General features: G+C 42.6%; 1 protein-coding gene across 3 annotated transcripts in view; it reads left to right on the top strand.

Annotated features, from left to right (window-relative positions):
* Positions 1–12,853, top strand: part of LOC306943555 (epidermal growth factor receptor substrate 15-like 1) — a 35,014-nt gene that overhangs the window by 11,451 nt on the left and 10,710 nt on the right. For 2 of the 3 annotated variants that reach the window (XM_079529952.1, XM_079529954.1), the window contains exons 11-20: positions 1,170–1,335; positions 3,115–3,177; positions 4,969–5,054; positions 6,864–6,936; positions 8,513–8,674; positions 9,978–10,175; positions 10,362–10,406; positions 11,158–11,322; positions 11,511–11,625; positions 11,970–12,109. In XM_079529952.1, the coding sequence (XP_079386078.1) occupies positions 1,170–1,335; positions 3,115–3,177; positions 4,969–5,054; positions 6,864–6,936; positions 8,513–8,674; positions 9,978–10,175; positions 10,362–10,406; positions 11,158–11,322; positions 11,511–11,625; positions 11,970–12,109 (1,213 nt within the window). The remainder of the gene's footprint in view (positions 1–1,169; positions 1,336–3,114; positions 3,178–4,968; positions 5,055–6,863; positions 6,937–8,512; positions 8,675–9,977; positions 10,176–10,361; positions 10,407–11,157; positions 11,323–11,510; positions 11,626–11,969; positions 12,110–12,853) is intronic. The other variant, XM_079529953.1, reaches the window with a different exon arrangement.

Below are 12,853 nucleotides of genomic sequence, written 5' to 3'. Positions count from 1 at the left end.
ACATAGTCACAATGCTATAAACTTTATTATTCCAACATAATTATGCTAAAGATGGTGTGTATAGTCAACATATTTCTTTTTCCGTTTCGAGAAATAAAGTCAGACATCGTTATTTCTGCAAACCGCATATAAGAAATATAACATCTAAAACAACATTTAGTTTATGTAAGTTTGTAATGTAAGTTTGCCTACATGTGGACTTCCACATGTAGGTTGGAATGCAAATGACACATTAGCTTGAACAATGCCCGTCTCCAGCCGGGAGGAAGGTGTGAACAGCACGGCTTGTGGGGGAGAAAGGGTGAGGGCTCTAAGAGCGGTCCCACGGACCGCAAAAGAGCAGACATTTTAGTAGAATTATGTCTAAAATCATATTTCCAAAACGTTTCAGATGAAAAAAAAAACAGAGATGGTTTGAATCGAACATTTAGAAAAAGTCATGCAAGGGGAACTTTCTCAGGACTTCATGGGCAAAGAAAATCCACTTCAAAATTTCAAAATCGGTCAGCCTGACCGCTCCGACGCGCTAGTGTTTTAAAGAGGTCTTTAGCAAGAGTCAAGCCTGATTTATACTTTGTTGCATGCTGGTGTCATGCACCAAAAATAGCAGATCTACAAGCTCCCAATGTGCCAAGCTGCAACTTGTTGTGAGCTTATAGATCAGCTATTTTCGGTGCACGGCACCTGTGCACAACTACAAATAAGGCTAGACACAGACATTCGCTTCAGACCACGCATCTCAACGCAAGCCAAGACTTTAGACGCATGCATTTCCATGATGACTTGAGGGGCTGTGGGCAGTGCTGCTTGTTTCCTGGCGTGTAGTTCATTTGACTTGCGTTAAATTAACTACTTTCTGGCCTTGACAGCCCATACATCCAAACAGAAAAGTATTAAACGACGTTAAACAATGTTTAACTCACTGTTCCACTCACTTTGCCACTCAATTTGCCACTTGATTTACCATTCCCTTTATGCATGCACATACCCTTTATAGGTTGGTGGTTGAATCCGATGTTTTACAATACATGTGTCGGACGTCACACGTTGCAGCTCCTACAACGCGCTGCAACTGGACGCTCCCCGTTTCTCCCATAGAATGGAAGTGAGCGGTGGGAGCTGATGCGCATGTGTGAGTCAGTTGTTACAGTATCTCCTCTTCTGTTCAGGGGCCTGGCTGACACCAAACAGGTCGGCAAGCTGACCAGGGAACAGTTCTCTCTGGCCATGTACATAATCCAGCAGAAAGTCACCAAGGGCACCGACCCCCCCCAGACCCTCCTCCCAGAAATGATCCCCCCCTCAGAGAGGACCGCAGCTTCCGCAGCAGGACCAGTAAGTCCAGGATTTGGCCCACAATGTCAATGGAACATAATGCAACATACACTGTAAGGTGTTGACTTTAACTCTTGAGAGTATACAAATGGGTTAATGGAATGGAACCATATGGCCATTTGTACACTCTCAGAGTTAAACAAGGGATATCATTTTACTGTGTACCATCCTTTGGCATAATGCATTCTTCCTTGTACGACAGTGTCACTTGCCGAATATAGCTGATTTGCGTTTTTTTGCTTGAGAATCATTTCTGGTGAGCGATACTGTCACATGAAGAAGAGACCAAATAGATGAAACGACCAATGGACAATTCTGTCCAGGTAAAAACTGGAACTGTTGACCTGGAAATGTGTGAAACACGCATCAGTTGAAACAAGTACATCAAGGCCTGTTGCTGTCAAACACTGACACCCACCAGAGACACCAGTCAGAATGCACTGAGATGATTAGTGCTGGATTGGATTTGTCCTCTACGACCAGATTCTTCCCTACAAAAAAAAAATTAGAAATTTTGATTTAAACTGGATTCAAAACAAGAACGAGAATTTAGACATTTCTCTTTTTGGCAAAAGTGAAAACACAGTGGCCATTCCTTGTAGACCTAACAGTGGGATAGCTTATACGCCTGTTGTGTGTATGTACTGTGTCGTGTGAGGTGGATGACAGATGTGGCAGCGGCAGCAACAGGTCTTCATGTACTGTAGAAGGAAGGCACTGGAGCAAACTCAGACACTTAAAGCCTTTTTATTCACAGGGTGCAGGCAAATGTTTCGATGTCAATAGATCTTTGTCAGGTCATAGCATGAATTAGCCTCGGTCCCAGCCTTACTCATCTGCCAAGAGAAAAGCCTGGTCACAACCTAAGGCAGAGACTCTATCGGCGGAAGTGTCGGTCCGGAACATCCGTCAGATTTATTTCCCCCGGATATGATATCTTTCCGACCTATCACAATTGTTTCATTCAAGGAGAATGTAAACTCATTTGTAAAGCATCAAAGTAATTTCCTTGAGCGGAACTTCCGCAAAAATCCTGCAACTTCCGCCCAAAACAAATGATAGGGTCTACACTACAGCGTAGGTCTTGCCCAGCGTGAGCATGAATGGGCTACATATGGCTTAAATATAAGTGAGGAACAGCGGTAGGCCCTTCAGTTAGCCATTGTTCAAAGGTCTTTATGTACCGTTTCAACTAATGCATTTTTTTCACCTCTCCCGGTCTGCTGGGAAATCTAGATGTTTACACTGCCCGGGCCGGGATATATATAGACATTTCCTGTTTCCTACATTTACTGTAAAACATGCATTTTTGGTACTTTTCCAAACATGCCGTTTTAACTCAGAGATTAAAATAGGGTGCATTTTGCATCCCAAATGCAGTTTATAGTTAAGGGACGCAATAAAACAATGACCTCTGCATCCACGGGATGCACTACTGTACTACTGTACTGTTTTTTATTCTAGTTTATTTTGCTAGCTTTAGTTATAATAATAATTTCTTCTTCTGTTTTCTACATGAATATAACTACATTATAACCATATAAAATGAAATGGGAGTTAAATGCTGCAATTTGTAAAAATGGCAAAATATGACTCCTAATGTTGTTGAAGTGGGACTCATAAAATGTCCCTGGGACTCATCTAAAAGACCACCCCTGCATCCCGGGACTCATTACATTTAAAACCTATTTACATCACTGTAACTGCTTTCTGGCCTTTCAAGCTATCTATAAAATGAATTGTGTTGTTTTCTATCTCTTTTCTCTATCTGCCTCTCAGAGCTATGCAGGTCTAATGTCTGGTGTGGGACCTGAACTTGCTAATTTGACCAGTATGCGCAGAGTGAGTAGTTCACGTGTCTGTCTGTGTGTGGCGCTGTTGCCCCACCTTGTGTTTTTCATAATGTGTATGTAGCTGCATCACATGTATATGGATTATGGAGACATGATCCTTCTATTGTTCTTTTCTGCTGTTTATTATGAAAAAAGAAACGTTATTGTGAAATGGGCAACAAAGAATATTCACTTTTTTCCTAAAAAGTAAGCGGCAAGTACTGTACATGTTCCTTTTATTATATTGAGACAGGTGGGTAGGAAAGCTAAGTAGGCAGGTTCAGATGGGGATCTGAACCATCTCTGGGTTCATAACTTGTCTTTTGTGCTATACTGCTAAACTATCAATTATAATACTAAATCCTATTCCCAGTCTCCTCAGCTCACCTGGTCTAAAGAACTAAACAAACACTGCCACCTGCTGGTGCTTTTTTGTTTAGTTTGAACTTTTAAACAGTGAATACTGACAAAACAACAGCTGTTTGTTTCTTTACAGCCGCAGTTATACATTCAGAACCATCAAAGTCGCACCGATTAATATTAAACAATTCAGGCCTGACTTCAAAATTAAAAAAAAATCTTCTAAATCCTCCAGTTTTCTGAAATAAATATTTTCACGATTTTTCAAAAATAGCAGACCTACAAGCTTGTAGCGCGCCGCTTGTAGCGTGCCACTCGGTGGCGCGCTATGAGCTTGTAGATCTGCTATTTTTCAATAGCTAAATTATAACATAATGTTTAAAACACCAAAAGGGGTTCCCGCCCAAAATGGGTTAAACAACTGCATGTTTTGATTTGCTAGTCATTGGTTCTTATGTTGCGGTGGCTAAATGTGGGTAGAAAATAAAAGTATAGCGTATCGTCAATATAGTGCAAGTATGTTGGGACAATCATTTTGGTCTGCTATAATATTCCTGCTAGCTCAGCTGACGAAAGCCAGTAACAGCCCATTTACGACTTTGCGCACTCACTCACGCCGAATTTATACTTAATTGTGTGCCAGTGTTGCACTCTGAAAATAGACAATCTACAAGTTGTGAGCTTGTACACCCGCACTCAACCAAGGTTAATAAACCAGTGGAGCTGAGTATCTTTACCAGTGTTGCGGAGTCTATTCTTTCCTCCTGTATTGTCATTTGTCCAGCACCTGGGCTAGAGTGGATGTGCATGTACTATCACCTTTATCACTCACTCGGCCACCTTTTCTTCTAACAATACCAAATCCAGGTATCGGCGTAACGGTAGGCATTTTCTAGTTTCATTCCTAGTTCAAAAGCATAAGGGTTGCTTACAGCCTTACACCAAGCTCCTGGTCATTTTGAAGGTGCATTCCTTCATTGTGTCCACTTCTATACATTTGCACTGTTCCTGTGCTTCCTTCCTGAGTTATGTTGTGAAGATTTAGCAGCGGGGGCGCTGAACCCCCCCCCCCACTCCACCCTACCCCCAAAATGGTTGGCATCCCATCTGCTCTCTTCATCCTTCCTCCTTCACCCCATCTCACCTTCCCTCCCTCCCTTCTTTCTCCTTCCTCCTTCTTCATCTGTCTTTCCAACCTTATCCCCCTTTCCCCTCCTTTCCTTATCGCTCATATCTTTCTCCTGCTTTCTCAAATATAAACACACATACGTCTGTCACCTCTGGCCTGTTGGCTTCTCTATCATAGCACGATGATGCAGTATGTGTATTGTGTACTTATCATTTCCCTCACCCCCTCTCCGTTTCCCCCTCTCTCCCTATTCTTCTCCTCTCTGCGTATCTCATGGTCTTTCTCTCTGTGTCTGTATGTCCCTCCTTTCAGGACAGCGGCAGCTCGACGGGGTCAGCAGAGCTGACGGGTTTCAAAGAGCTGGATGACCTGAGTCAGGAAATAGCTCAGCTGCAGAGGTGAGCCCCAGACTAGCAGGAGGACAGCTTTGTTTGCTCTTCCTCTGAAGGGGAGGTGGAGGAGGGGGGGGGGGGGGGGGTGGTGTAATGAAAGGGGGGAGGTTGAGCGCACTGGAATTGATGTTCAGATCAAAGCCCCCCCTTCTTTCTTTTTTTCTTTTTCTTTTTGCAGTCTCAGCTATGTTATTTCAGCTATGAATTCAACCTTCATTTAACCAGGTATTCCCATTGAGGTTGTAAATCAGTTTGGGGTTTTTCTCTCAGAGAGACTTGGCCAAGAAAGAAGCACGTGGCAAACACAATACTAGTAGACCAAAGAGCACACAACACTGTGTGAAAGTAAACAAACATTTTGTTTTAAATCACATGAAAGGTTGACACAAAGTCAAAAACCGCCTTATCAAAAGTCCAGTATGATGCCAGTGGGAGCGGGATCAGTGGCCGAGCCTGGGCAGATCTATTTTTTTCTGCCTTTATAGAGCACCGAAGTCCTGACGTCACTGTCAGTAGAGGGCGTCAGTCCCCAGGTTTGTGTACTTTTTATTTGCATTGTAATCTCCATAGGGGGATTTTAGATCGCCTCATATAAGAACTGTTTGAAAAATAAACCGATCACCCCGGCCTTTTCACTCATATGGATATGACGGAAATGTACAAATATACCCAAAGAGTAACAAAATAAGCGTTAGAAACGAGCCAAACAACCCAGAGACTACATTTCCGGGTAGGTAGGTGGCTGCATCTGCCTGTCGCACAACAGAAACTGAATGGTAATTACGTTTATTTAAATTTTATTGATATTTAATGTTTCGTGGTTAGTACGAGTCGAGTCACCACCAGCTGAGCTTACGTCAACGAGGAATCTCAGGAACGCAATGTGTTGACAGCTGGGCATGACGTATATTAGCAGCGATATTGCCTTCATATGTAGTTTCAAGGCTTTTGCGGCCATATTAATTCAATTTTCTCCAGAAACTGGCTGTATCAAATATGAATGGAAATCATTAACGACGCACAGCCACTCCCCTGACAGAAAGGCCGGGGTGGTCACAGTTCTTATATGAAGCGACCTAAAATCCCCCTATGGAGATTACAATGCAAATACAAAAATACATGAACCTGGGGACTGACGCCCTCTACTGAAAGTGACGTCAGACTTCGGTGCTCTATTGATAGGTGAACAGTAGACTGACAGGAAATGGAGAGAGAGATTGGGGGGTAACACGCAGCAACGGTTGTCGGGACTCGAACCCGTGACACGTTGTCAGGATGGATTACTTGCCTAGGTGCCCAGACGCCCGGGCAGATGAGATGTGACTTTTCATGTCATTCCAGTTCCAGTTCATGTGGTTAATTGTCCAAATTTAGTTCTCTGCCAAACTGAACTCATGCTGCCTGGAACAAGTATGTGGGATGAAACATATATTCTCATTGATTTCGCCAAACGCATCCACTTTTGTCTCCCACAGATATTTCTTCTTTGTTTACATACAGAGAAATGGAATATACTGTAGCACTGCTCCCGAACAGCTGTAAGAAATGTTGGGACAACGATAACTCATCATCACTTTCACTCACGACACAACTGTTCCCCTGTTTGTTGATCTGTCTTTGATGTTAGTTCTATGTCATTTTGACTGTTGTCAACAAACCGTGTTGCACCACCACAGTGGGATAAACATGGGGCAGCCGCTTAGGCGTTAGATGTTATTCTTGTGGACAATGGCTTGGTTAGGGAGCAATAACACCACGGTTTGTTATACAGCTGCCCTTGCTTCTTTTCTTCCTTCCCACGTGATGGACGTATAGAGAGAAATTCATCCTGGAACAGGAGATCAGGGAAAGAGAGGATGCCATCCGACAGCAGAACAGTGAAGTACAGGTGAGACTGTCATGATAAGTTTCACGTTATTATTTTTCAGATCAGCGATGTGAGTGTGTGTGTGTGTGTGTGGGGGCACGGTCGCGCTCGATCGATTCATCCCGGGCGACTGTGGCTCAAGAGGTAGAGCAGGTCGTCCAATGATCCATGGGTCGGCGGTTCGAATCCCGGCTCCTCCTGGCTACATGTCGAAGTGTCCTTGGGCAAGACACTGAACCCCAAATTGCTCCCGATGTGCTGGTTGGTACCTTGCATGGCTTCCGCCGTAATCGGTGTATGAATGTGTGTGTGAATGGGTGAATGTAATGCACAATCTATGTAAAGCGCCTTGGATAAAGGCCCTATATAAATGCACCATTTACCATTTATCCCATCAAGGTGGTGTCGCTGCCTGTATTTTGACCCCGATGGGCCGGGCTAAACAGGAACTATTAACTCTATTCTGAGCGTTTTTGTTTGCCTGTTATGATATTTGGCCGTGTCAGCCTTTCCATATTTCTGTCCCAACTCCTTGTCAATGGAAAAGGAAAGAGTGATGCTATGAGACAAAATGACAGACTGGCAGCATCATTAAAGCTACAATACGTATGTTTTATGTCAGTTGTCGCTCTCTCTCTCCCAATGAATGAAGAAAGGTAATTGCAAGTGTCCAAATCACAATGATGAATGGCGGTGCATCTAGTGTCCAATCCAGTGCACCTCCTCCTTAAATTAACTATTTATATGGTCAACCAGTGGGTATTCTACCTGTCACCATGGTCAGAATTTCTCAATGCAAGAGTAGTGGAAGTGGAGAGACCACATTCATCCACTGCAGATGTGATAGTTGTGTTATATTAATGTACATTTTATACATTAATATACATTCCCAGATTGAATGTGCACCTGCGTTTGCACTCATCTTGACATCATGATGGTGTCTGTAATGTAGATGCAGGCTTTGTCCAATGACTGTTTAACGATTTAGACCTTCTCTCACGCACATACACACACACACACCTGCTCACACACACACACACACACACCTGCTCACACACACACACACACACACACACACACACACACACACACGCCTGCTTCTAGAATCACACTTGACTTTGATCATCTTGAATAAAACCCCCTCACAATCCTCTCCCATGTGCCTCTCATACTAAGCATCCCTCTCAGCTTTTCCACTGTCTGAAGGAGGGGGAAAAAAACTATGAATGCTTTATTTATTTAAAAGAAATCAAAGCATCAACACATTATTTTTTTTATAATTTATTTTCAATTTGAAAGATTTTAAATTTTATATACACCATACTCTACATTTAACTTAAATTGAGCGGACTGTTAATTCTCTTAACCCATTTTGACCTGAGTTTTCTGAAAAAGCTATGTTTCTATGTCAGTCGTTCTTAAATTTTTCAAAAATAGCAGACCTACAAGCTCATAGCGCGCCACTCGGTGGCGCGCTATGAGCTTGTAGGTCTGCTATTTTTCAATAGCTAAAGCATAACATAATGCTAACATCAAAAGGGGTTCCTGCCCAAAATGGGTTAAAGGTAAAGCGCGTTTGTCCATGTTTGGCATACAGGACATGCAGAGTGAGTTGGACAGGGAGAGCAGCAGTCTGCAGGACCTGGAGACCCAGAAGCAGGATGCCCAAGACCGGCTGGAGGAGATGGACCAGCAGCGCTCCAAACTGGAGGGCATGCTCAACGACGTCAAGCAGAAGTGTCAAGAAGAGTCCCACATGGTTAGAATCCTGGCCTGTCACAGTCCTACATTACAGCATCATAGAAACCTTTTCATTTCATATTTATTTATTTCATTTCAGTTATGGTTTTAATGAATTGCATTTTTAATGAATTGCATTGCGCTTTTCCAAGTGCTCAAATCGCTTTACAATGGTTCATTCATTCACACATTGGGAGGTGAAGCGGTGAACAGTCGACGCCAGCGTCCTCACTTCCCACATTCATGATTATATGATTATATTCATTTTACCTTGTACTTTTTTCTTTTTACATATTCCATAAAAGAAAAGAAAAGGAGCAGGAAGAAGATAAATCTTATTGTTACCTGCCCCTATCTATCATTAAAAAAAATGGATGCTGCTACCAACCATTAATTTTACTTCACCATGATTACATATCAAATAAAAAGGAGAGAAAACAGACAGACAAAAAAAACAGAGCACAAGAGAACAAAACAAAGATGAGAGAACGAAAGAAAAATGAAATCTAACCTAATTCATAATTTCCCTTTTTTCCCTTTTTAAACATTGTCTTAAGCTGAAACACTGTTGTACAGCTCTTCAACTCCCGGTTTTGTTTAGTGTTGTTCGAGCGAACGGATGTTTAAAATCATGTCTTCTTCTATGGTCCTCATCCTCTGAGCTAAACTCAAATAACTTCTGTAACTGTATTGGTAATGATCTGTTTTTCGCTCTGAACACCACTAATAATGTTCATAATTCAACTAAATCCATGAAACCTGAAAAAAACCTGCACACACAAGTCACCTCTGCACTGGTTTATAATGTCTTGTAAAACAATAATAATGATAACAGATTGTTGTAACAGTACAGCTACTACATAGTGTCTATATAAACAACAAGGACCTTAAACACAAAGTTCTGAAATTTGTTTTTGGTAAGTTAGTTCTGTTTGAATAATGCTCCTTACCTGTTACCTATCCACTGCTTTGTGGCACATATAAGGTCTTGCTTCTTAACAGGCACTTTTATACCGTTAAAAAGATTCTCATTTAAATGTGTGAGTGTCTGGTTTGTGCTCATGAAAAATGTGAAATTTCTGCCATTGCCAAACGGTTTATTCTGCTGTTGCTATGGACTCTCGTTTTGAGCATCTACCCCAGATGCCACCAGGCACCCTTAGTACCTTGGGGTACCTGAGGGCCTCTGTGTCTCCCCATAGGATACTGGGTACTGAAACCTGAACACACTGATTTGATATGTATACACGATGTATATACTGTATAATATAATACGTACATATGTGTATATGTCTGTTTCGGTATCCCCCCCCCCTCTACAGATCTCGTCCTTGCATACCCAGATCCACTCCAGGGAGTCGGACCTCCAGAGCCAAGAGGACGAGCTAACCCGGACCAAGCTGGACTTCGGCCGGCTGCAGGAAGAGGAGTCCCAGCTGGAGCAAAGCCTGCTGGCTGGCCAGGTCCAGCTGGACAGCATCATCAAGTCCCTAAAAGCCACCCAGGACGAGATCAACCAGGTCAGCACAGCACGGATAAATAACAAATTACTTAGTTAGGGTCCCATTGTGTGTGTGAAAACACACATTTTATTTTAATAAGGCCTTTGACATGAGCGTGACAATGTGGTCTGCCCACCTGCCCGTTTTAACACTAACTAATTAAGCCTTGGACGTGTATACATGTCCTTTCTAATCAAATCGCAGGTGGCCTTGGACTTACACACGTGTAGAAGCCATCCTGACTGTTTTGTATGTCTATTTATTATTATCACAATGTTGTAGCTATTTGGCATTATTGGGCACTGGTTTGATGGGTTGTAATGAATTATTGTTTGGATAACAGGGGCACGCCTCCCCAGGCCTAATTGCTTGACAGAGGGGTATAAGTAGGCCTGGGTGATTGGGGAGCGGCATGCACCTGGTGGACAAATGGTTTTTACCAGATAGACAACACAGAAGATACAATGCCAGAATGAGCTATTTGTAATGTACTATCACTGCACTTTAATGGAAGTAAATGCAACCAAAAACGACTGTGGACATTGATTATTTTATTCTGCGTACATCCAAAGTCTCTGGGTGCATCAGTGGGTTTGTTGGCTAAGGTGGAAATATTTGGAACCAACAAAGAGCCACAACAACACGTTTTTTAGGGCTTTTTTATTGATAATAAAATAAAGGATTTTCTTTTTTTCCTTTTTTTTGGGTTGGCCTCTCCTTCTGCACCATACTCCTTGTGTTTTGTGCATGCGCGCTGCCGTTCACTTCTATGTTTACGGCTCCAAAAGAATGGCTCGTAACCATGGTTTTGACCAAAGGGACAATGTTCTGTTGTTGAACGGAAGGGAGGGGCTTTTCAGAATAAAATCTGCCTTTATTTTGATGAATTCCCCGGCAAAAAAGTGTTAATATAGAATATGATGCACAAGTTCAGTTCACTAAAACCTGAACTTGTAGACAATTCCACATCATTTCATATCGGCACACTGTGCTCTTTCAGGCTCGTAGCAAGCTGTCCCAAATCCAGGACAGCCAACAGGAGGTGACCAAGGCCATCGAGCAATACAACACCGCTCTGAATGGCACCAATGGAGGAAGCCTGACCAACCTGGCAGATATAAATGAAGGCTTCACAGAGAGGGAGAATGGAGGCTACAGAAGCAAGGTGAGGAGATGGGAGAGACACGCTCACGTGAGCAGGGTTGGGACAATTATAGTGAATATATTGTGCGAAGTGCCGTTTTTATTTCTTTCCATTCATATAAGAGTGCACAATGATGATAAACATTTCTAAAAGTTGTTTCAGACACATGCACCGATTCATTAATTGTAATCGATTCATATATTCTTCAGGATGATACTTTCAAATCAAGGATAGCCATGTTCAACAGAAATCCTCAGGAGACCCCCGTAGACTCAGTAGACCCCTTCCAGACAGAAGACCCCTTCAAATCAGACCCCTTCAAAGGTTTGAAGGCTTTGTTTCTATCATTGTATTACATCTCTGGATGCTACGGCTTTGACCAGGCAGTGAAGGCAGTCTTCTGAAACTCATTTTTTTCAGTTTGAATGGTCAATGTAGTTATTATTAAGAATAGAAAATATTACCCACATTGCTTGACTGGTTACTTGAAAGTGGAGTTCTTCAAATTAATTGCAACAGCCCAAACTACCTACTGCATTTCACCATTGCCATTCAAATGATGATTCATAATGAAGCTACGATAAAGATGAACAGCAAATGATTGCTCCTCAGACCTTGCCAAGCCAGATGCATGACTCTGTGAGCAATACTCCCTTCTCCTTTTCTAGATCCATTTGGAGTAGATCCGTTCAAAGAGAGCGACCCCTTCAAAGGGACCTCCTCTGATGACTTCTTCAAAAAGACAGACAAGTCTGACCTGTTTGGCTCCTCGGACCCCTTTAGTAAGAAACCCCCTCCACCAGTCAAGGTACAGTAGTCCACATGATAGGTGCAGTATTCTGGAACCTGTGATAACTCTTTAGCTGTTGATTAGTACACTGTTTCCCAAACAGTGGGTCGGGAGTCTGGACCCGTCTGTGGACCAATTTCTATGTGTTTTCTACATAAAGCAAAACAAAAAACGTCTATTATCACAACTTTTAATCAATTCAAAACTAGTTTGGGTTCCGGGCAAACATCTAATTTCTCTTTTGGGTCTTGGGCTAAAAGGTTTAGGTAGTATATGGAACGAGCGCAGTGACGTCAGAGACTGAGTTAAGATTCAGGGGGATTGGCCTGGGCCATGGCTCAGTGGTCCAGGCACCTTGGCTGGCAATCCAGTCTGGCAGTGTGCCGCGGGTTCGACTTCAGATCCCGACGGCCTTTACTGCATGTCTTCCCCCCCATCTCTCTCCCCATTTCCTGTCAGCCTACTGTCTGTCCCTCCATAAAATATATAAAATAAAGGCGAAAGCCACACACAAAAAACATTAAAAAAAAAAGGATTCAGGGGGATTACTCGGCCTGCTTTCAGCGCCATTATGTTTGCTGACTCCTTAGTACTAGTAGCATAGTAAACCTCAAGCTATAGGTCTATGATTCTTGTCCATAGTTCTTGTCAAGCAAGCAACTACTCATGACAGTGGTACTGTATGTAGGCTGTGTACATTATCTCTCTTCTATCTCTAACTTTCCTGCAGTGGTGGAAAGTAACTAAGTACATTTACTTAAG

The sequence above is a fragment of the Electrona antarctica genome (genome assembly GCF_951216825.1).
Source record: "Electrona antarctica genome assembly, chromosome: 19".
Lineage (NCBI taxonomy): Eukaryota > Metazoa > Chordata > Actinopteri > Myctophiformes > Myctophidae > Electrona > Electrona antarctica.
This window is presented reverse-complemented; position numbering and strand designations above follow the sequence as displayed.